The 19,968-nt window shown below is 39.8% G+C and overlaps 2 protein-coding genes across 3 annotated transcripts in view; both read left to right on the forward strand.

Moving 5' to 3' along the window:
• The first annotated feature begins 576 nt into the window (after positions 1 to 576).
• Positions 577 to 10,128, forward strand: EIF2S1 (eukaryotic translation initiation factor 2, subunit 1 alpha, 35kDa). 2 transcript variants are annotated; one of them, XM_009587165.1, is made up of 7 exons: positions 577 to 817; positions 2,377 to 2,456; positions 3,303 to 3,454; positions 6,153 to 6,259; positions 8,108 to 8,205; positions 9,145 to 9,288; positions 9,585 to 10,128. In XM_009587165.1, the coding sequence occupies exons 1-7, from the start codon at positions 577 to 579 to the stop codon at positions 9,708 to 9,710; spliced, it is 948 nt and encodes a 315-aa protein (XP_009585460.1). In that variant the 3' UTR covers positions 9,711 to 10,128. The 2 variants fall into 2 exon arrangements, with proteins under 2 accessions (XP_009585460.1, XP_009585461.1); XM_009587166.1 differs by having other exon boundaries at positions 578 to 817; positions 9,552 to 10,124.
• A 5,630-nt stretch (positions 10,129 to 15,758) lies between these two features.
• Positions 15,759 to 19,968, forward strand: part of PLEK2 (pleckstrin 2) — a 9,906-nt gene continuing 5,696 nt past the window's right edge. The window contains exons 1-3 of the mRNA XM_009587167.1: positions 15,759 to 15,806; positions 18,466 to 18,630; positions 19,611 to 19,792. Of these exons, the coding sequence (XP_009585462.1) occupies positions 15,759 to 15,806; positions 18,466 to 18,630; positions 19,611 to 19,792 (395 nt within the window). The remainder of the gene's footprint in view (positions 15,807 to 18,465; positions 18,631 to 19,610; positions 19,793 to 19,968) is intronic.

Raw genomic sequence — 19,968 nt, forward strand, 5'->3', positions numbered from 1 at the left:
AACTTGCTGAGGGTGCACTCGGTCCCACTCTTTGTGTCCTCGATGAAGATATTAAACAGTACCGGCTTCACGCTAGCTCTTACTTTCTCAACCTCTCACATGCTGTCTTATTATGTGCATACAAATACCTTCGTGAGCACTGCAGGCTTCTTCTCTCCCATGTCTTCCTGTTAAAATCTGATTTAAAATTTTACACATCGTTGTGAATTTAGATGAATGCAAGGTGTGCAGTGCCACCTTTTCACCACTTGAAGTCTCTTCTCTACAGTATGCTATAGGTAGTATGGCAGTTGAAGTGGATAATAAAGCCTGGGTAGCAAGTTTTTTCTACTTTAATACAAAAAATTAGCATTTTAGCAAATGGTTGTGGTAATACTAAAATATTTTAGAATAGAAATTTTAATTTCTATTAAAACCTAAGTATGAATTGCATAAGCCTTATCCTAATTTGCGGGTTTTGTACCAGTGTTCCTTACTATCCTTACCAGTCCTTGCTCATTTTTTACCATGTTTGTAGGAGAAGTCAGTCATGTACTGTGAAATAAAGTCTTTATTTCTTTCTGCTCAAATTCCAGAATGCCAGGACTAAGCTGTAGATTCTACCAGCATAAATTTCCAGAGGTGGAGGATGTAGTGATGGTCAATGTTCGGTCCATTGCTGAAATGGGAGCCTATGTCAGCCTGCTGGAGTACAACAACATTGAAGGCATGATCCTTCTCAGTGAGCTATCCAGAAGACGTATTCGTTCCATAAACAAACTCATCCGCATCGGGAGGAATGAATGTGTCGTGGTCATAAGAGTCGACAAAGAGAAAGGTATTTGGGGATATTGTGGGCTATATCAAGATTGAATTCATAGAGAGAAATACAGATAAACTAGGTGGCTTAGGTATTCATTGGTTTTGCCAGGGGTTCTTTTTTTTTTTTTTAAGGCACTTAAGCAAAATAGACCATCATCATGCCATGTGATATTTATGATCATTCTACCATTCCTCTGTGTCCTTTGGGAATTGGGTTAATGAAGGTCAATCACATCAGTAAAGATTTGCTTAAGTGGGTCCTCACCAGCTCAATGGTCAACAAACCATAGGGAAGTGGAATTTTCATTTGATATCTATGTAGATTTTCTAAGTCCTAACTGAAGAGAAGGATCATCTGAAGTAGTGATTAAAAATCTAAATGGTGAACATCTAATGCTCACAGTCCATCTTGTGCATTAACAAGTCTTGAATCTTGGCTATAAAATAAATGACATGTATGTAATTATTGTACCACATGGATTCTGTAGACAGTTACAAGTCGAGGTGGTACAGGCAACTTTGTCTTTTCCTGTCTTCTGAACATTTGGATTTTTTATTCTAAAGGGTTTTTGAATATATTTTCTATTTAGAACATGTCCGATTTTGATAATACAGTTCCATGCAATCTTTAAAATCTATATCCAGGTATAAAGAAATAATGAAAATAAACACTGAGCACATCTCCTAGAAACCTGACTGTTGGTATGATGTTTCTCAAGTAATATGCTTTTCTGGAATACTTCTGAAACTGCAGTTAACTGTGAGATTAAGTAATGAATGACAGGATAAAAAGAAGCAGAGAGGAAAGACAGTCAAGAAGAAACCTATTTCAGATAGATCTGAAGTAAAATAAGTTTTCCAGCATCTCTAATGAAAGGATACTTCCTCCTGGAAATTCATTTCATTCTCATATTAACAGAGAAACACATCTGGAGTTCACATAGTGATCTTTTATTGAACCTTTTGGGGAACCTATAGTTTGTGAGAAGTAGGTAGAGGCCTTTTCAAATTTACTAAGAAATGGTTCAAAAGAGTTTTTTTCAGAGGCAGTTCTCCCAAAAGGGTATCCAAGGAGTTAGAGTCAGAATTTGAGGCCAGACCTACTTTATTACGAAACTGTTCAGAGCTAAACTGATGGAGTGCCAACCTTGAATGAAATTGAGTTGAGCACTACAAAAATATGCATCAAACTTGCTTCTTTGTATGCTGATATGATTTTTGCCAAAACTCTGTGCAGCAACAGAAAAATGGACCACTGACTGCTGAAACAGGAAAATTTCTTCCAGGTTTGCAGCGAAAACATTCTTAGGACAGTAATTTTAAAGAATGTTGTACAAAAGATTCGCTGTTGTAAGTATTTACAGCTGAAAGAATAATTTAATACCCTAGTTTGGATCAAGATTTGATCAAATTCGTTAAAGATTGGTTTTGTTACTTTCTGTAGCAACAGATAGAGATAGTGTAGGCAAGGGGCAAATGCTGAGCCAGAGTGTTTGTTCTTTATGCTTTTCTTCTGAAGCAGTTAGACGTAGTTTGCACAATGCCTGACACTTTCAAAATGGTTTTCCCCAATAGGTTATATTGACTTGTCAAAAAGAAGAGTTTCTCCAGAGGAGGCAATCAAATGTGAGGACAAATTCACAAAATCGAAGACTGTAAGTTGCTTTGCTAGATTCAGGCACTGTGTGTTGCCAGCTTCTTTCCTGAGCAACCAAAATGCACAGACATAAGATAATATGAAAATAAAGTATTGTTCTCATTTATTAAGCATACTCTGATTCTCATTTACCCATGCAAATATATATAATCAGTTCATCTGTCCATGAGTGCTCTGGTAAGCTGCTTCTTAATTAATGAGTAGATCGAGTAATAGGTCAGTTGAAAATCTCTGATATAAAGGGGCAAGTTTAAATGATTGGAAATCCCAAAGCATATGCTGGTTTAGCACTCTGTGGACAAATTTTATTGAAAAGGCGTGCAAGTAGTTTAAGGCATCAACTCCCTCCCTTACTACTGTGTGGTCTTACGCTTCTGAGTAGAACACTTACCATTAAATATTACTTTGATTCTAACTTTTTTCCTGTGTATGCAAATATACTGTTTAACAACTTGATAATACTTTTTGCATCAGTTTCCATGAGAGAATAATTGTATCTCCATAAGTACACAGTAAAGGGTTAGGTTAATAAAGTGGTTTTGATATTTTGTAAGTTCCTAGAACTCAGTATGTAATTTATTGCTAAATATAGGGAAGGATTGTATTGCAACATCATGCAGTGTTTAGAATCAAGACACTTTATCATTGATATTTTTTATTGTTTATTTGTTTGTTTATCAACAATTTTCGTTGTGGACCTTGATCTGTGGGACTCAATATTATGCTGTACAAACTCATAGTAAGAGTCAGGCATTACATGAGAGTGTGAGTCTGGATAAGTAGTGAGGGGTTGTTTTGGTTTGGGGTTTTGATTTGTTTTTTTAATACCCCTTTTGTGTTCAAGGTTTACAGCATCCTTCGTCATGTTGCTGAAGTCTTGGAGTACACTAAGGATGAACAGCTTGAGAGTCTGTTCCAGAGAACTGCCTGGGTATTTGATGACAAGTACAAAAGACCAGGATATGGTGCTTATGATGCATTCAAGCATGCAGTCTCGTAAGGACATTTTTTCTACTTCTAGGGGTTTATTTCATAATTGCAGAGATGTATTTCCTGGAATAGATCCATCATAATGTTATTTTGGGGTTTGGGGTTTTTTTTTCCAGAGTCAGTATGTAGAATGTACTGGTCAAGTAAACCTAGTAAATTTTTACATCAGTCTTCCAGTTGCTTATTGTAGGCTTCTCGGTCTTACTGCTTTCTTCAAGTTCCCAATGCTTTTGAGAAAGAAGGCTCAGAGTTGACTTGTTTTTATCCCTCTTTGAGTGTGCCACTCTGTGTATGTCAGTGTTTTAAAAGTAGTAATGGAATTTGATGTGGAGAAATACTAAGGCACTTGGTGAATAATATCTTATAAGAGAAACATGTAATTACAACACTGGAGAGATTTCTGTTGCTACAGATGAGCCTGTGACATTTCTAACGGAAGAAGCAGCACTGATTTTGGTTGTGTGTCAGAATTTACCTGTTCTTAGTCCCAAGCAGATGTTACCAAGCATATCTAACTCTGTGTCTGAAGATATTTCTACTCACAGCTGACTGTCAGTCTTCCACTGCACAGGCAGAATTTTTCTTTTTTAAATGCAACAAGCAGGCTTATTACTTCTCTACACTTCCAAACTTAAAGAATGGAAATGGGATCATGAACTTAGAAATGGAATTATGAACAGAAAGATTGGAAATTGTGATGCTAAGGGAGTATGCACTGAGATAGATTGCTCTTAATTTTTTTTGTCTGCTATTTTAATTTGCTTTCAGAATTAACCAATTTGGCTCCCCTCTATCCTGAAATTGGCAATCCAAAAATAGGTTTCTCAAACATTTCCAATTTTACTCTTTTATAGCACATAAACCTATAAGTGATGAACTTGAGTTGAACACTACATGGCAGTAATAAAATTTTAGAAATTGTGTTGACTTAAAGAAGCAGGGCACTTGGTAGCATTTTGATTAACTTAAAACCATCTCTGTGTTTTTGGGGAAGAGACAATTTGTATCCTCATTTGGACTGAATGTGCTCTGTTTCACAGAATAATAATTATTTTCTAATGATAGCAAATTTGGGCACATTGCTGCAGAAGGAATTCCAGATTATTCTGTAACTGATAAATACTTAGTTAAACACCTGTATACTAGAAGAACAAAAAACTGTAGTTATGTTGGCTGTTTAAGCTTCTCTTAAACTCGTAAAAATTCCTAAACACACATGCCATTGGTTGCTCATCTGCTATTCAAGTTGGAGCACAAACTTCTGAAGCTGTCTGTTCTCAAAACATGTTTTCATCAGTAATGCCTTAAGATTTCTGGCAGTGGACTGCAACTCTTATTTGTTCCCATTGTGCTCCTACATGAAGCTATAGTGGTTGAGAGGAAAATGTGGATATTGCTTCCTACGCTTGCTAAAGTGCTTTCTGGAGGCTTAGCATGCGCTTTAAGAATTTGACTTGCAGTTTCTTAGTACTGAGGATTAGTGTTTTGGGGTTTCACACAGCAGGATACCGGTGGCAAAATTTTAAAGTATATTTACCCTCTGATCAGTAAAACTTAAACATCCAGGACCTATTTGTTGAATGCCTACCAAAAGCTCATGAAAGTAACTTGAAGATTTAACAGACTAGATTGTAAATGAAGAAACAGAATTTGCATGTCCAATAAATCACTTCTGCCACATGGGTTCATATTTTTGATATGTACAAACTGCCATATTTTTGGGTGCTGTTTGCTTATGTTTGGCCCTTCTACTAACTATACTCAGTATATAAAATCATGAAAGGTGACCTTTTATTAGTAACAGAGACCAATCTCCAATATTGCCTCTGTTTTTCGGGCCATTTTAGTTCGTGTTTACCTGCTAGTAGTATCGTGATCTGGTATTGCTTTTCAGAGAACTGCAACTCCTATCTCTGAAGAACAGGAACAATTTTTGTGAGGAGCTTTTTGGTTATGGTCTCTGTTTCAGATATATTTTGCATAAAATTAATACAGCAATAAAGAGAATTGACACCACTTCTTCAAACAAGAGCTGCTAATTTATATGGATAAACAGCAGAGGAGTTTGCTTCTGGGATCTCCAGATTTTAAACTATTAGCTTGTGATCTAAAAAAACCTTCATTCTTTCTTTAGCCAAGAATGTAGTCAGCAGATAAGTATCTGTCTGTGATCCAGTCACTGTTAAAAAGGAGTACAGAATAACATGGAAGGAGTATAGGTTACTTTGTAGAATGACAAAAATCTTGTGTTTGAATGAAACACCAAAATAATTCAAAAACATCAGATTCATTATGGATTCTCTTTCATGCGATATGGGTTTATCTTCACATTGGAGGGAACATAAATACCAAGCAGCTAGATACTTTTCTCACTCTGTGTATCATGTATGAATGGAGCTGGACAGAAGTCATCCCTTTTCTTAAAAAAAAAAAAAATCAAAAATAATAATTCAGATCTGTCTTTCCAGAAACAGATTGAGTAAACTACTTTTCTGCTTTGTTGGTAAATGATTCTGATAGAAAATATTTTGAAAATAGATGTGTTTATTTTCTTCCAGTGTTTCAATGGAGTCTTAAGAAATTTCCCAGTTTTCATTGCCTAGTAGATCTCTATGATTATGCATAATACTATTGAAATAGTACCAGAAGTTAATGTTGTGTCGTATTCAGTATAACTTCTGTAATGTTGCTTTGCTTGGCTCAGAGACCCTGCAATCCTGGATAGCCTAGATCTGACAGAGGAAGAGAGGCGTGTATTGATTGACAATATTAACAGACGCCTGACACCACAAGCAGTCAAAATCCGAGCTGGTGAGTTCTTTCCAGATGTTCATTGATCACGTCTTGACACTTAAGTCAAGTTAGCGTATATTTTTGCAAACTATGAACTCAGTTAAAACTAGTGTTGGTGGTGCTGAACTGTTCTTCCAGAATTAAGACACCTTAATCAAGGATTGCTTGCAAAATGCCTGTGTGGGTTCTATCTTGAAGTCCAAGGTGGTTTGGCTTTTATTTTTCCCCCAAACTGCAGATTCCTTGGGACGCAAAGTACTTATGCTAATATGTAATGCAGTCTATCCTACTACACTGACAAACAATGAATTTAAATATTTTATAATTACTACTGCATCCACAATATTCTTTTTCATTATTCAAAGTGTTAAATTCTTTGGTTCCCTAACAGGATGATTGATCTCTGTCAGCATGGCTAGGGCATATGTCTTAGCCATTTGCCCATGAACATGTGAAAATAGTTGCGATTTTGCTCTGGGTGTATTTCTGATTGGTTGATTGCAAACCATTCAGCAAGATACATTAGAGTCATGCGAGGCTTGTGTTAATGTATTCATAAAGTGTATGAGCTGGTTTGTCTCTTATTATCTCAGAGCGGGCAGAAAAAGCACATGACTGCACTACTTAAGAAGGCAGTCTTTTTACTTTAAAACTGTAAATCTGGTTGTGCAGCTAACTGAACAGCCTAAAAGCGTGTTTGCCATTAAGCAGATAGTCAGCATAGCAGAGTCACATTTTTTAACTAGATTGAGAAATTGCCTCTGCTCTGCAAGGGTATATTGAAGAGCATTAGCACTTGTTGATTACTGTGGAGAGAAGAAAAGATAAGCCATATCCACATGACACTGAAGTCAAGGAGAGAGTGCAAAAAGTAAGGTAACAAAAAATTCCTTTACGTATTACTTTAGATCACCGTAAGTTAACATAGACTTCAGAAATGTAAGTGGGATTTTATTGCCATGAAGAATGAAATTGCCAACAGAAATAGCACTTAATTCGTTTTGAAAATAAAGTTACTTGACAAGCATGTTCTCTTACTTCCTCCGTCTTGCCTATTTTGTTGTGATTTAATTTTGTCTTCAAAGCAAGCTTAGAAATTTTCCATTGGCTTGTAGTCTCATCCTGAGGCTGACTCGGATGCTCTTCGTGAATTTGTTTGTCATAACTGAGAATTAGGTTGTTGTTAGTCACCTGGAAGTGAGAATTTCTCTGTGTAGCTTAGTCTTGCACCATGGCCACATAGGTAAAGAAATCTTTGTCCTTAGACTAATCGGGATATTACAGATATGACTAGCATTAGTCTATGCCTTAATTTCCAAACATCTACAAAAAGCTGTAGCTAACTATTGCTTTAACTATATGTTAATAAAACTTACCTTAAAACAAAAAAAATAAAAAAAAATAATTCCAGTGCTCCTCAAGTGATGCCCCTGTTGCAATTACTGACAGAATTCCATGAATTTGTGGATGTGCTCCTTTTCAAGTTTCATTTTTCCTGATAGATCTTTCATTTTCTCTGGTATTTATTGCTTTTATGTCTTCATCTTTCTATGTGAAATACGTAATTATTCCCATTGAGTTTATTGGGTGAGAAGTGAGTGAATGTGGGTATATAATTTTATATCTTGGCTTTTCAAAGCACAGTGTAAAATGTTGTATGTCTAAAGAATTTATGAAGACCTTTTACCTCAACTTAAAAATCAAGAAAGTGAAATACCTTCCTCAGCTTTGGGAGCTACTGAGGCTGTCATTGTGGATAAACATTAGTTGCTAAAAAGCTTTATTAAAGCTTAAGTTAAAAAGTTTTAAAGATTCTATAGCTTTTGGTAACTTTAAAGTGTTATTATTTGTATTCCTCTGTCCTAGATATTGAGGTTGCCTGTTATGGTTATGAAGGCATAGATGCAGTAAAAGAAGCTTTGAGAGCAGGCTTGAACTGTTCCACAGAGAACATGCCCATTAAAGTAAGTTTCTGTCTGAATAGTGAAGTCAAAAGCAAAGTTTTCTGATGCCCTCAGGTACCAGTAGCATGCAGTTGCAATTGTTACAATCACGTAGCTGAGGCTGGGAAGCCGTGCACTTGCTTTCTGATTCTTCTCTAGCAGGTATGTAACACACTTCTTTCACCTGTGTGCTGCCAGATGTTCTTGTGACTGTGCTGTGGCTTCCCAAGTTCAAGAAGCGGTGTATATTCTGTTCAATTTATTAAAGTCTAGTATTGGCACACTACATATCTGCTACTCCTTTATGTAGAGAGCAACAAATTTTATTTTCAGATAGAAGATTATATAAGAAAAGGAATGTTTGGTCCACATACGTTTGAGTGTTGGTAGAATGGCTACTGTACCTGGGACTAGTTTTTCACCCCAAAAATTTTAGGATATTGAGTGCATTACTGAATAAGTGTTTGCAAAAAACTTGAAAGCACTTCCTTCTTTAAAAATGGTTTCTTATAATGGTTTCTTGTAACAAAAGGAAAAGTTTACTTATCCAGTCATCTTTAAAAAAAAAACAAACAACAACAAAAAAACAACAAACCCAACATACTTGTTGTCACAGTCTTTAAATTGTTTGAAAAATTATGTAATAGGCTGTTTTACTGATCTGCAAGGTGGATATTCTCTCTGCTTAGCAATATTTGTCTAAATAAAAATGCTATGTAGAATAACTGATGTTGATGTTAGAAATCGGACAGGCTGTGCACTTTCTTGTCTGCTATTTCCGTCCAAGTTGTTTGTACTTCTAGAAAGGATTTTTCTAATGGGAAAATGTTTGTTCTTCTGTGAATTGTACATTCAGAACTCCATTGCTCACTTTGCTTTTGAGTTTTTTCTTTCTTTGTTTTTGTTACTGAGTTTGCTTTTTTTTTTTCTTCCCCCCCCCCAATCCCTACAATGTGATAGATTAATCTGATAGCCCCTCCTCGGTATGTGATGACAACAACAACACTGGAGAGAACTGAAGGACTGTCTGTTCTAAATCAAGCCATGGCTGTAATTAAAGAAAAAATTGAGGAGAAGAGAGGAGTCTTTAATGTGCAGATGGAGGTAAGAACACATTACATTCTAAAATGTAATTTTTTTTTTCTCGCAACATTTTTGAAGTAGAGCAAGATCGGTAGTCCTCAGAGAAGTTTTAGGAAAAATGTATTAAGAAACTAAAAAAACCTTAAACTTTTGTGTTTGTTAAAGAAACGGCCAAGAATTCTAATTTTCCTGTTTTTTATTGTGTGACTTCAGATTGTATTTTATCTCTTGCTCTTTATGTAGAATTGGAGCCTACAAATATAGAAGGTTTTTCTTAATGACAGTTTACCATGTTTTCTCTTTGGGTTTTTTTTCAGCCTAAGGTGGTTACTGACACAGATGAGACTGAGCTTGCAAGGCAGTTGGAGAGACTGGAGAGGGAAAATGCTGAAGTGGATGGGGATGATGATGCTGAGGAAATGGAAGCCAAAACTGAAGACTAAATGTTCTGGGATATTTAGAAGACAGACCATATGAAAAATTAAAGACCCCATTGCAAACACTGTGGGCTAAATCTTTCCAGTATTGAAAACTTCAAATGCAAATACTTGAAGTGTTTTACTGTTTTAAAAAGACCAATATGCGAAAGGCTCTTCTAAATAACATTTGATGCAGCAACTTACACAAATTTAATCCTTTGAAGGGAAGGTGCCTAGTCAAATTCAAGACACAGATCTGGTCAGAGGGAGGTTGCAGCCCCAAGCTTAACATTTTGATACATAACAATTCCTAGTTGGTGATTACAGCTCAGTGCATCTGTTAATGATCTTTCCTGGGAGCACCAAAACCAAGCAAGCTGAACAGTTCTATACAGAATGTGTTTGAGCAAATATTCAATAAATTTCTGGGCTTTGTAACTCCCAAGATTTTTTTTTTTTTTCCTTTTTTGTCACATGGCCTAGAGTGATAAGAATGTAAAACCTGGAAGGGTATGATCAGTGGGTGACTCCCCTTTAACATTGAAAGGGCTTTCTTTTGTTTGCTTTATATCAAGCCAAGAATGAGTGGAACAAAATGTTTTTCTTGCAAGTTTGTTGATGCAGACTTGTTTACAACAGCATTTCCTTTTTTTTGCTGCATTTAGGGACTGAGAACTTGAAAACTTTGAACATAGCTTGTTACCATTCCAATAAACATAGCTGATAAATGAAAAATTACATATAGTTGCACTTTGCTCCTATAGGTGAATATAGCAGGAGCTTTCATGAATTTAATCGTACTTTAAAATAGACAGTGCTGTCTTTTGAGCATATTGCTGCATGACCTTCAATTCTGCCTACCCTAAATCTCATTTACACTGAACTGAGCTATTCACTCTAGAAACAACCTGTTTATCTTTTCTGAAGAAGAGAAACAAGATATGCTTTCCATGTGGGAGTATAAAAAAAAGAATAGTATCCTGTTTTCCTTGTCTGTGGGAACTGGGGGGAAGGAGTTGTTTTTATTTAAGTAACCTTTCCAAATTGCTAAATTTTTTAACGTATTTATATCTTTTTCCATTGACATGTCCCATATTGCACATCTCCTTTTTTCTTAATATTTTGTGCTGCTAGAGGAAAAATGCATGAAAAATCAGGTTTTGAGCTGTAACTAGGAATTCTTCATATTGCCACAGTACAAACAATGTAATTGCCACCTGGTGTTGCCACAGAAGGCATTCACAAGGGGCGTACCTATTTAAATCCATTCTTGATCATCAGAGCAGTTCACGTGTACCTGATCTTTACTATGCAAAGCCAAAAAAGTTAAGTAACTTCTAGTCTCTGCAGAATGTTGAAAAATACCTGAATGTGTTATCACAAAATGAAGAAACAAATCTTTTTTTTTTTTTTTGTCATTTTCTCAAATTACTTTTCAGAAGCTGTGTGCGACAGCCTTGTCATGGCTTGAAGTTGTGCTTATGTCCGTTTCCTGTTTGAACAGCTCTTCCAACTTTGCCCGTTCACTAAAATAGTGATTTGGCTTCCATTAAATGCAATAGGTGGATACTCAGACAAAAGAGCAAAGTGTTTATAAACTAAAAAGTCACCATGTGGTCTGTATGCCAAAATAATGCTGTAAAGCAAAGCAATGAAAAATGCATCACATGTGCTCTTTCCTTGGAATATTATCGGGGGGTTACAATTAGTATAATCTCTAAGAACTGGTTTGGTGTGCTAATAGGTAAGCATCGTTTCTGTCAGTAACTTAGGCAAAAGTTTGCTAAACGTGTTCAGTAACTGTAGGAGGTTTTCTAAGTAGAGCCTCAGTGTGCTGGTGTACACAATTCTCTGTCAATTTTGAGTGCCTGAAAAAAAAATGACCGAGATGGTGAGGACAGTAACGAAGCAGCTTAAGATAAACACATTTCAATCACTTATTACACTGGCAGATAAAATCAGGCTCTCCTGTTGCCTCAGCAAATTTTAACCAAGAAGCTTAAATAAAAGATACAAGATAACTTAGTGGATATTTCTCGTGTGTTGCACTAGCTGGAAGGAGGAGGTCTAAGATGGCCGCTTTCAAGACCTGTTAGTGAGGTGCGTGTAAGGGAGTGCTGAACCTGTGAAGCCTGCGCTGGGCCTCAGCCGTGCTGCCTCAGTTGCCATAGCCTGGGACTTAAGGATCTTTAGAAGTTAATGAGATGATACCTTCTATCTTAACCGGTCTATTTTGTATGCGTGGAACTGCGTTTGCTTACCAAGTGCTTAAAATAAGGGTTGTGGGTTTTGTGTGAACATCTTTGTCAAGTCACTAGAGCGAGGTAGCGAACTGTCCTGTCTGCTCAATTGTAATTGCAAGGCCAAAATCTCCACTTGCACTCGTAGTCAACTGAAGGGAAAGGTACAGGTATACCTGTGGGCAGGGCTTGGCCTGATGTGTTGATTGTAAGGATCTCAGCTTGAATTTCATATCCCAGATTAATTTTGTAAGACTGGCAGCTTGGAAACAGTTTTACTTACAATCATCGGATGAAGACTCATGAGTAGAAAAAAAACCAAACAGAGGTGCTGGCTGGGGTCAGGCACACAGCCCAGTAACACACAGCCAAGTGTCCTGTTTCTGATTAGGGGAAATAGTGGCTGCTAAAGAAGGGGTACCCTGCTTTCTGGGGGCTGTTGTGATTTGTCTGGCTTTTAATGCAGTGACAATTCCATGCTGTTTTCTCTCTGATTCCGGGTGGTTTTTTAGATGCAGTGGAGCTGGCATATTGTTCTTCATAGTGGAATCTGCACTTTGGTATTTAATTTCTGATAGTTTTCTGTTCCAGAGTCTAGACAATTAAACAACTGTTTTCAAACATTGCCACTTTTCTACAGTTAATTTTAAAAATGCTCTTACATCAGAATACTTTTGAACACTTGTAATCTTTCACGTTCATCTAGAAATGTTTCATCATTCTTTATTTTGATGTGGTTTGTTTTCATCTTATTTCATCCCTAATCCACTAAAGGAACTACATATTTAATGGTGTCCTAATGGTGTCCTCCCCCCACTGGAGGGCAAAGTCCTAGCATCTTAAGAAGCTGCTTTGAAAAAGCTGGGTATACGTAACCCCCTGTGTGACACTGTTCACGTGATGACAGGCGATGGGCATTGCAGAGCATGCGACAGGTCGTGTCCTGTGGGCAGGTTCTCTTAATCAGCTCTCCGTGGCTTCTTGAGGGACTGACTGGGAGGTACCAGCAATGTCCGTCGGGTCGGCCAGCTGAAATAGCGCAGTCTGCGCTCAGGGCCGGTTACTCCTGCCCTTCCCTTTAGCCACAAGTAGCACCCTGTGGTCCCAAAGCCTGCAGCTGGCTCTTCCTTCCATCCCAATGCAAATTCTATGGCATATAAAGTGTTTTGGGGTCACCTTGAATGGAAAAATGTCAAGCACTCAACTGTGCTTTTTTATTAAAATACTACGCTGACGTGGAAAACACCACTGTAAAATGGATCTGAGGAAACACGTAGTCCTCCTTTCAATGAGTTTCAAGTTCCACAGAAGACCTGATGGAGTTTTCTGGAGCTTCCTGGATTTATACAGATCGAAGCACGTCCTTTTCTGCCGGGAGACTTCAGTGCCAGAGCTTGCCTTCCCAGCACATGCGTGAATACGGCAGCCCAGATCTACTGATTCATTTTACACTATGACCCTTTTCCCACAAAGCTGTCTGAGGGATCTGTATTTACTCAACCTCAGGGAGCAATATAGGGGCAGTTTGTCAGCCTTGATTAACTACAGAATGAGAGGGGGTGGTATATATAAATATCCAAGGTATTGAAGAAGGTGAAGTCTCTAGGTTATAAAAAGTAGTTGATACAAAGCCTGCTGTTTAATGTCCAGCTAGGGCAATGTTTGCTTCATCGTTCACCAGCAGTTTGATGATAAAATTCTTTGTTTCTAATGGTAATTTAGCCAAGATCCGTCTGCAGGGCTGTGGGTGGTCTGCGTGCTGGAGGAAAAGAGCTCGCTCAGATCTCCGGCGAGGACTGGTTATGGTGCAATTCTGAGATCACCGTCTGTCTGAGCGAGAGCCCCCTGCAAGCTTCTGCCTGTCCTTACTAGCATGAAATTATCTCACCCACCTTGTATGAATTGCCTGCAGTAACAAGCTGAACAATGTGAAGTCAAACCTCAAATACTGAACGGTGGAACACTGTATTCCTGGAGCTGGTTATATAAAGTGCATGTCCAGGAAACACATGCAGCAGTAATGTCTCTTGTGTACCTAGACTCAAGTTTTCCTCTTTTTTCTCAAGTTTAATTCTGATGTGCAGAACATTGTAAGCTGAAATTTATTTTCTTTTTTTCTGCTGACTGCATCAGAGTTTTTCCCAAGATTCTGCTTCCGAGTACAACTTTTATTTATATATAGATATTTATATAGAGAGAGATGGAGAGTATTTTTTAAATTAAAAGAAATACACTCAGTTCATTTCTGCTTTATTTTAAGGCCACAATAATATAAAACATTTACAAAAATTTCCATTGATATTTTTGAAAATACTACACACCTACAGCAAAAATACTCTTCTAGGTGTTCTGTTAAACTTACTGTACTTCCTTTAGGTGGACTGAAGAACAAACATAACTGGGATATGACTTAAGCAGTTGGTTGCCTCGTGGCCGCCTGCCTTTTCCAAAGTGGCAAAGGGAGTACAGCAGGAGCTACGTAGGTGACGTGGGCCAGCTGCTTTTGACATCTCAGCCAGCATGCTTTCTCTTCATACAGCAATCGATTTTTCTGACTTCAAGTAGTGTTCAGTCAACCCATTGTATTTCTCATGATCTCTGCAGGACTGTTCTCTGGGTCGTCTCCAGCACATTATCAGGTTTGAATTCTTCGGTGTCTTGCTCTTCCTCTCTAAAAGATAAAGAAATTATTTTTTTGTTCCTTTTCCTCAGTACATGAAAGTGTGACCAGTAATCTGATCCGGTGTGCAAAGACTGAGAGATACTTGAGTCACTTTGTCTTACTGAACTCTGGACTCTCTTTTTACATAGCAACGAGTGCTTTTGAGTGCTTTTGTTTATTTGTTATACTCTACATCCTGTTTCTTATCACAGCCCCTAGCTCTGCCCACGTATATCACCTTAATTTTCGTACAAGTCAGGGAATGTAAGCAGTATAGCAAAGGCTATTACTTCTGAACAGCAGCACTGTCTGAAATATGAATACTGGTTTATTTCTTCAGGACAAGATTTGATAAATCTGTCAAACAGATTTATCATGGCCAAAGTCTTCAAAAATGCAATAAACATCTCCACTCGTATTCAGACGCAAAAAAGGCACTCTGTTTCAGGGGTGCTTGGGAGTTACAAGAGATGGCTGCATGGTGTTCATTGATCAGACTGCTTTACCCAAAGCCCGAATAGTTGCTTATGTAGGGATTTAGGATATTAAGTTGAGAATCTTGGTTTATGTGCCCAGAGTTCACTGAAAGTAGAATGGGCTTTTAGGTGCTTTGGGGCTACTTTGGTAAAATAAATTTCTAGCAAAAGAAATTAAGGTTTGTAAAAGTCTCCTTAAATCATAATATTCTATATGTCACACTTAAGGTGTTCTGATCTGTAAAACCCCTATGAGATGTGTTTACTAGATGAGAAATTTTAAGCAGTGGAGTTGAGTAGTCTGAAGTTTTGAGGGATGCAATTTTATAATTCTGCTTCTCCCTCCCATGCAACACCTGATTTGTCATCATGTAGCTGCTTATATTGGCCAACTCACTTGGTTGTTTTTTGCTATACTAAATCCTGTGAAATTCTTTTGAGATCCTTTTTAGACTTCCCTTTGTTTTACTTCGCAGAGGGCAGGTAACGTATCAGAGCCAGCTCACTGTTTAACTAATGTCTCATAAGTAGGAAGAGAGGGAGAAAAAAACAGGGAAGGGAGAGTGCGTCACGTTGGAGGAGGAGAGTTGCAAAGAAAAATGAGCTTTCTTAAACAAATCGCATGCAGAGGGACAGGCTGCCAGGGCTCGGGCGCTTCTCGGCGGGGGCTCGGCTCTCTTCCCTGCTGGCCACGATGCAGGAAGCAGCTGGAGTCCTGAAGGAGGGCTTCCTCGTCAAACGGGTAAGAGCTCCGGTTCCCCTTCGTGCGGTTCTGCTCAAACGTGGAAGCAGCCCCTGAGCAGGGATTGAGCCAGGGCTCATGGCAAGGCAGCCCGTTGGGCGCTGGGTTTGAGGGGCTCCAGCCTGCTCCTGGGAAAGGAGCTCCTCCAGGTTTGTGCAGATGCCTGCCGGGGGAGCTGCATGAACTGCAGGTGTTCGCTACCCTCCCTCGAGTTTCCCTGTATTGGCATTTACCCAGAGGAAAGTGAATTAGCGATCAGGATTACTCAGTCAGGTATCAGGAAGCCAGTATGTCTGCACCTAGGGCACACCTCTGCAAAGAGCACATAAAACACTACCTGGCAAATGGCTACGTGGCAGCAGTGGAAGCGGCCATGGGAGAATGGAGAGAGGGAAGATGTTTTGACAGTCTCTTAAGATAGTGTGTGCCGCCTTTAGCAACCCAGCTGAGCAGGGTTTCCCATTTCGTATGAGAGGATGGAAAACAGACTATCCTTTTTGAAGGGGATCAGAGCAATGCAAACGTAGAAATGTGTTTGAAATAACTTCTTTTTTCCACACCCCTCAAGCTGCACTGTAAGAAAATTTTAGCCAAAATGTGGAGAAAAGAGCTGAAAGATGGTGTCACAGATTTCAGCCTTTCCAACACTTCTCCCTATAGGACCAAGTCAGTCATAGCTGGGACGCAAGAGGGCAACTTAGCAAGCGGCATAAGCTGCTTTTAGTACCAAGACCCTGTCTCAGTGACTAATATGGTCCTTGACTGCACACAAAAAGTGTGATTCAAAGGTTTGTTCAAAGCTTTGCCGCGCCTTGGGAAATGCTTTTCTACAGTACGTGGCAGCGCTTCTGGTGCTAACATGAAGGTACTCCTGGTCAGGAGCTCTCCTGGTGGGGCTCCCAGCCAGCCGCCGGCCACGTGAAGCCGTGCTCTAGATGGAGAAGGGCTGCATGGCCCGAGCTGTTCCTCATCCTCCCTTCTGCAGTGAGGGCAGAGCAGTCCCAGCTCCTGCTCTCCTCTCTGGGCTACAGCTGTATTTTGTGGCTCTTAAGTGACTACTGAATTCCAGATGGGAAGCCAAGGCACCACGTGTGTGAGAGGAATAGGTTATCAGCAGCACACTGTAACTGCCAGCAGTCTGTGCAACATCACCGAGATACACAGTTTGATAGAAAGGAGACCACAAAGAAGATGCCTAAAGCAAACTGAGGGATAAGGGAACAAGGGATCCAGAGAAAAAAATGAATGGGTGGGATCAGGTAAAGAAAACAGAGCTTTCTTTAGAAGAGAGCAGAAGCAAGGAGATAATCTAAATGCATTATAAATGACTGAATTATGTATTGTAATGTATTATAAATATAAAGTAAATGTGTGGAAGTCAGGTAAAGACAAAGAAAAAAAATAAGGCAACCTCCTGAAAAAGAGGAAATCTCCAAGAAGGAAAGAAAAGAGCCATAGCAAAGAACGTACTCTCAGGAAAAATGGCCAAGGGACTTTACAACAGGTGAGAAAAACACTGAAGAAGGCAAAGGGGAGGAGAGCACAAACCCAAGTTAGATAAACTGTATTTAGTATAGACTAGAAGACATTAGATCTAAAGTGCCCTGGATTTGAGAGACTCATGACCCCACCTTTTCTTGGAAATTTCTGGGTTTCCCCTTTACTCATAGAGAATTAATGAACTTTGATTCCTGCCACAACTGGACCTTGCATGTTCCTTTCTTCTAGCTATGCCCACCCTCTCCCAGGTGTCAGAGCTTCCTCTACCCAGCGCTTCGCCTGCTGGCTGTAACGCCCCATCGCCTGTGGAAATGCAAGTCAGCTCCTCGCACTGCGAAGCTGGACCTGACACCGGCAGGCAGGACTGAGCCTGTCAGTGCCAGCCCTCGCTGGGTTTGCTCTCCTGTACAGCCAGACTAAAGAGAGCCGGGAGCTGTTTACAGAGGGGAAAGAGGAGGTTTTCTCTATATTCTGGTATAACCCAGGAGGCATTCGACAGCAGCCTTCGTTCAGTCTTCGTTGCCATTAAAAAGCGTATTTCCTTTACAGGAAACAGTAGCACAGGGAATGTTTTAGCCCAGGAGATGGGAGGCAGGTAGGATAGAAATAAACCACTCGTTAGCAGTGAGAGGGGATGTAAGGAAAAGCCAATTCCTCCAGCAAAGCACCCTCAAAACCACCTGGCACCTACAGCCACATCAAAACAACAAAGAACAAAACACATCAAACACCACCCAGGGTTACCGGAGAGGAGGAGTTTGTCTCTAAGAGCCCTCACACATTTCAGATTTAGCCCTGTTCCTGCCTGGTGCTGTCAGCAGGCAGATGTGCACCTAAATGACAGCTGTTTGACATAATTCATGTAAGCTTTTGCAAGAAACAATTCTTGCCAGCGGAGAAGATGTCCTTGCTGGAGAAAGAGCAAAGCACCTTCCTATTGCTCCATGATTTTATAGGGACGGAGCTGTGCTATTTTGTTACAAAAAAATGTGTATTTCAGGGAGAACAGGACGCATGATGACTTCTTGTGTTTCTTTTCATACAGTTTCCTATTAGCTTATGGTATTTTCACCCCCCCAAAAAGAAAAAAGAAAAAGAAAATACAGTAATTTCTCAATGCTTGTGTTAAAGTTAGCTATGTGGATTTCTTCCCCTCTAGGGACATATTGTTCGTAACTGGAAAGTGAGGTGGTTCGTTCTGCTGCAGGATAAGCTGCTGTATTACAAAATTGAAGGAGGCAAGAAGGAGCCTTCTCCAAAGGGCAGGATCCTTTTGGATGGCTGCACTATTACTTGTCCATGCCTGGAATATGAGAACAGACCGGTACGACTGGAAAAATGTATCCCTTCTCAATGATGTTCACTTTCTAACTTCTCCCTAGTCTCTTCCTCTCCTCCTGAGTTCTTTGATTACTGCAACCATACCCCCGGGCTATGTGTTTCCAGAATTAGGCCCAGCCAAAAGCAAGCTACCATTATCAGCGTAACCAGGAGGAGCAATGAACTCCCTCATTGTGTCTTTGCTGTTCCCTGTGCTCAAATCTGAGCCACAGCCATTAACAAAAAAAACCCCCACCCTCCCACACACAGTGGGAAGAATAAATGCAAATGCATCAGCCCAACAGTGTGTAGAGGGAGGACACAAACAGCTCAATAAAATCTGAGGAGGATGGGAAAAAAAGGAAACTTATCATCTCTGGTAGTTGCCATAAACCCTGGCTGTGTCCACAGGGTGCTCCCAGGCAGCCAGGTCAAAGTCCCTTTTCCTTCACCAATGGGACTTCACTCCTGTGGAAGGTTTCCAGCAAGAGGGCTCTGGAAAGGAAAGTGCCTCCTGCGCTTCTCCGCTTACCCACGGGTAGCGGCAACGCAGACTTCCTCCGACTGGGGCCAGAAGGGAAATGACTCTGAAAGTTGCTATTTCAGTACTTCTCATGGCAGAAAGCGCCTAGTGAGAGTTTGTAGTTGTTGAGAAAATAGAGATCTGGATGTGAAAAGCTCCATGGTGAGCGCCACACTCCTATGTAATCCAGTATCTGGGTGGTCTGCTCTCTTTTAAGTACCACAAGCTCCACGCATGCAAACCATGCTTGGAACTGAAAACCCAGGGATTTGTGGGGCAGGGGGAAAAAAAAACCCAGAGCTGTGCCCATCATCCTTCTGGCCAAGCATTGCTCTGCACTGCTCAGGTGGGATGCCATATCAGACTTATTTGTGTCACTTGGGCCAGTGCAAAAAGGAGCAAAATACAGGTGGAGGACAATAGCTAAATGATGTTATTGCTTGGCGCTTCTTTCTCCACAGCTACTCATCAAACTAAAGACGAAAACCAACACAGACTATTTCCTTGAATGTTGCTCCAGGGAGGAGCGAGACTCTTGGGCTTTGGACATCACTGGAGCTATTCATGCTGGCCACCCAGTACAGGTACAAGAGCTTCACAGAATGAAGAACTCTTTCAAACTGCTGGAGAATATCAGCCTCCAGTAAGTGTATATGGTTTCTCCTTCTGCTATTGCTGTAGTCTGCAAATTGCCCAAGCTGATGGATGGGGAAACTCCTCTCTGCACAGACCCACTCCCGTGTGGCCAGGAGCCTCTAAACTGCCTCCTCAGCCCTAGGTTTGCACACACTTTTGCCAGAGCGCAGGAATGGGCGTTTT

This window comes from Fulmarus glacialis, unplaced genomic scaffold (assembly GCF_000690835.1).
Source record: "Fulmarus glacialis isolate BGI_N327 unplaced genomic scaffold, ASM69083v1 scaffold29931, whole genome shotgun sequence".
In the NCBI taxonomy this organism is placed as follows: Eukaryota; Metazoa; Chordata; class Aves; order Procellariiformes; family Procellariidae; genus Fulmarus; species Fulmarus glacialis.

Excerpts from the sequence above, each read along its gene's own strand:
- EIF2S1 (XM_009587165.1), top strand. The coding sequence starts at position 577 with ATGCCAGGACTAAGCTGTAGATTCTACCAGCATAAATTTCCAGAGGTG. Across the intron at positions 2,457-3,302 it reads AATTCACAAAATCGAAGACT|GTTTACAGCATCCTTCGTCA; the intron begins GTAAGTTGCTTT and ends TTTGTGTTCAAG. Across the intron at positions 8,206-9,144 it reads CAGAGAACATGCCCATTAAA|ATTAATCTGATAGCCCCTCC; the intron begins GTAAGTTTCTGT and ends ACAATGTGATAG.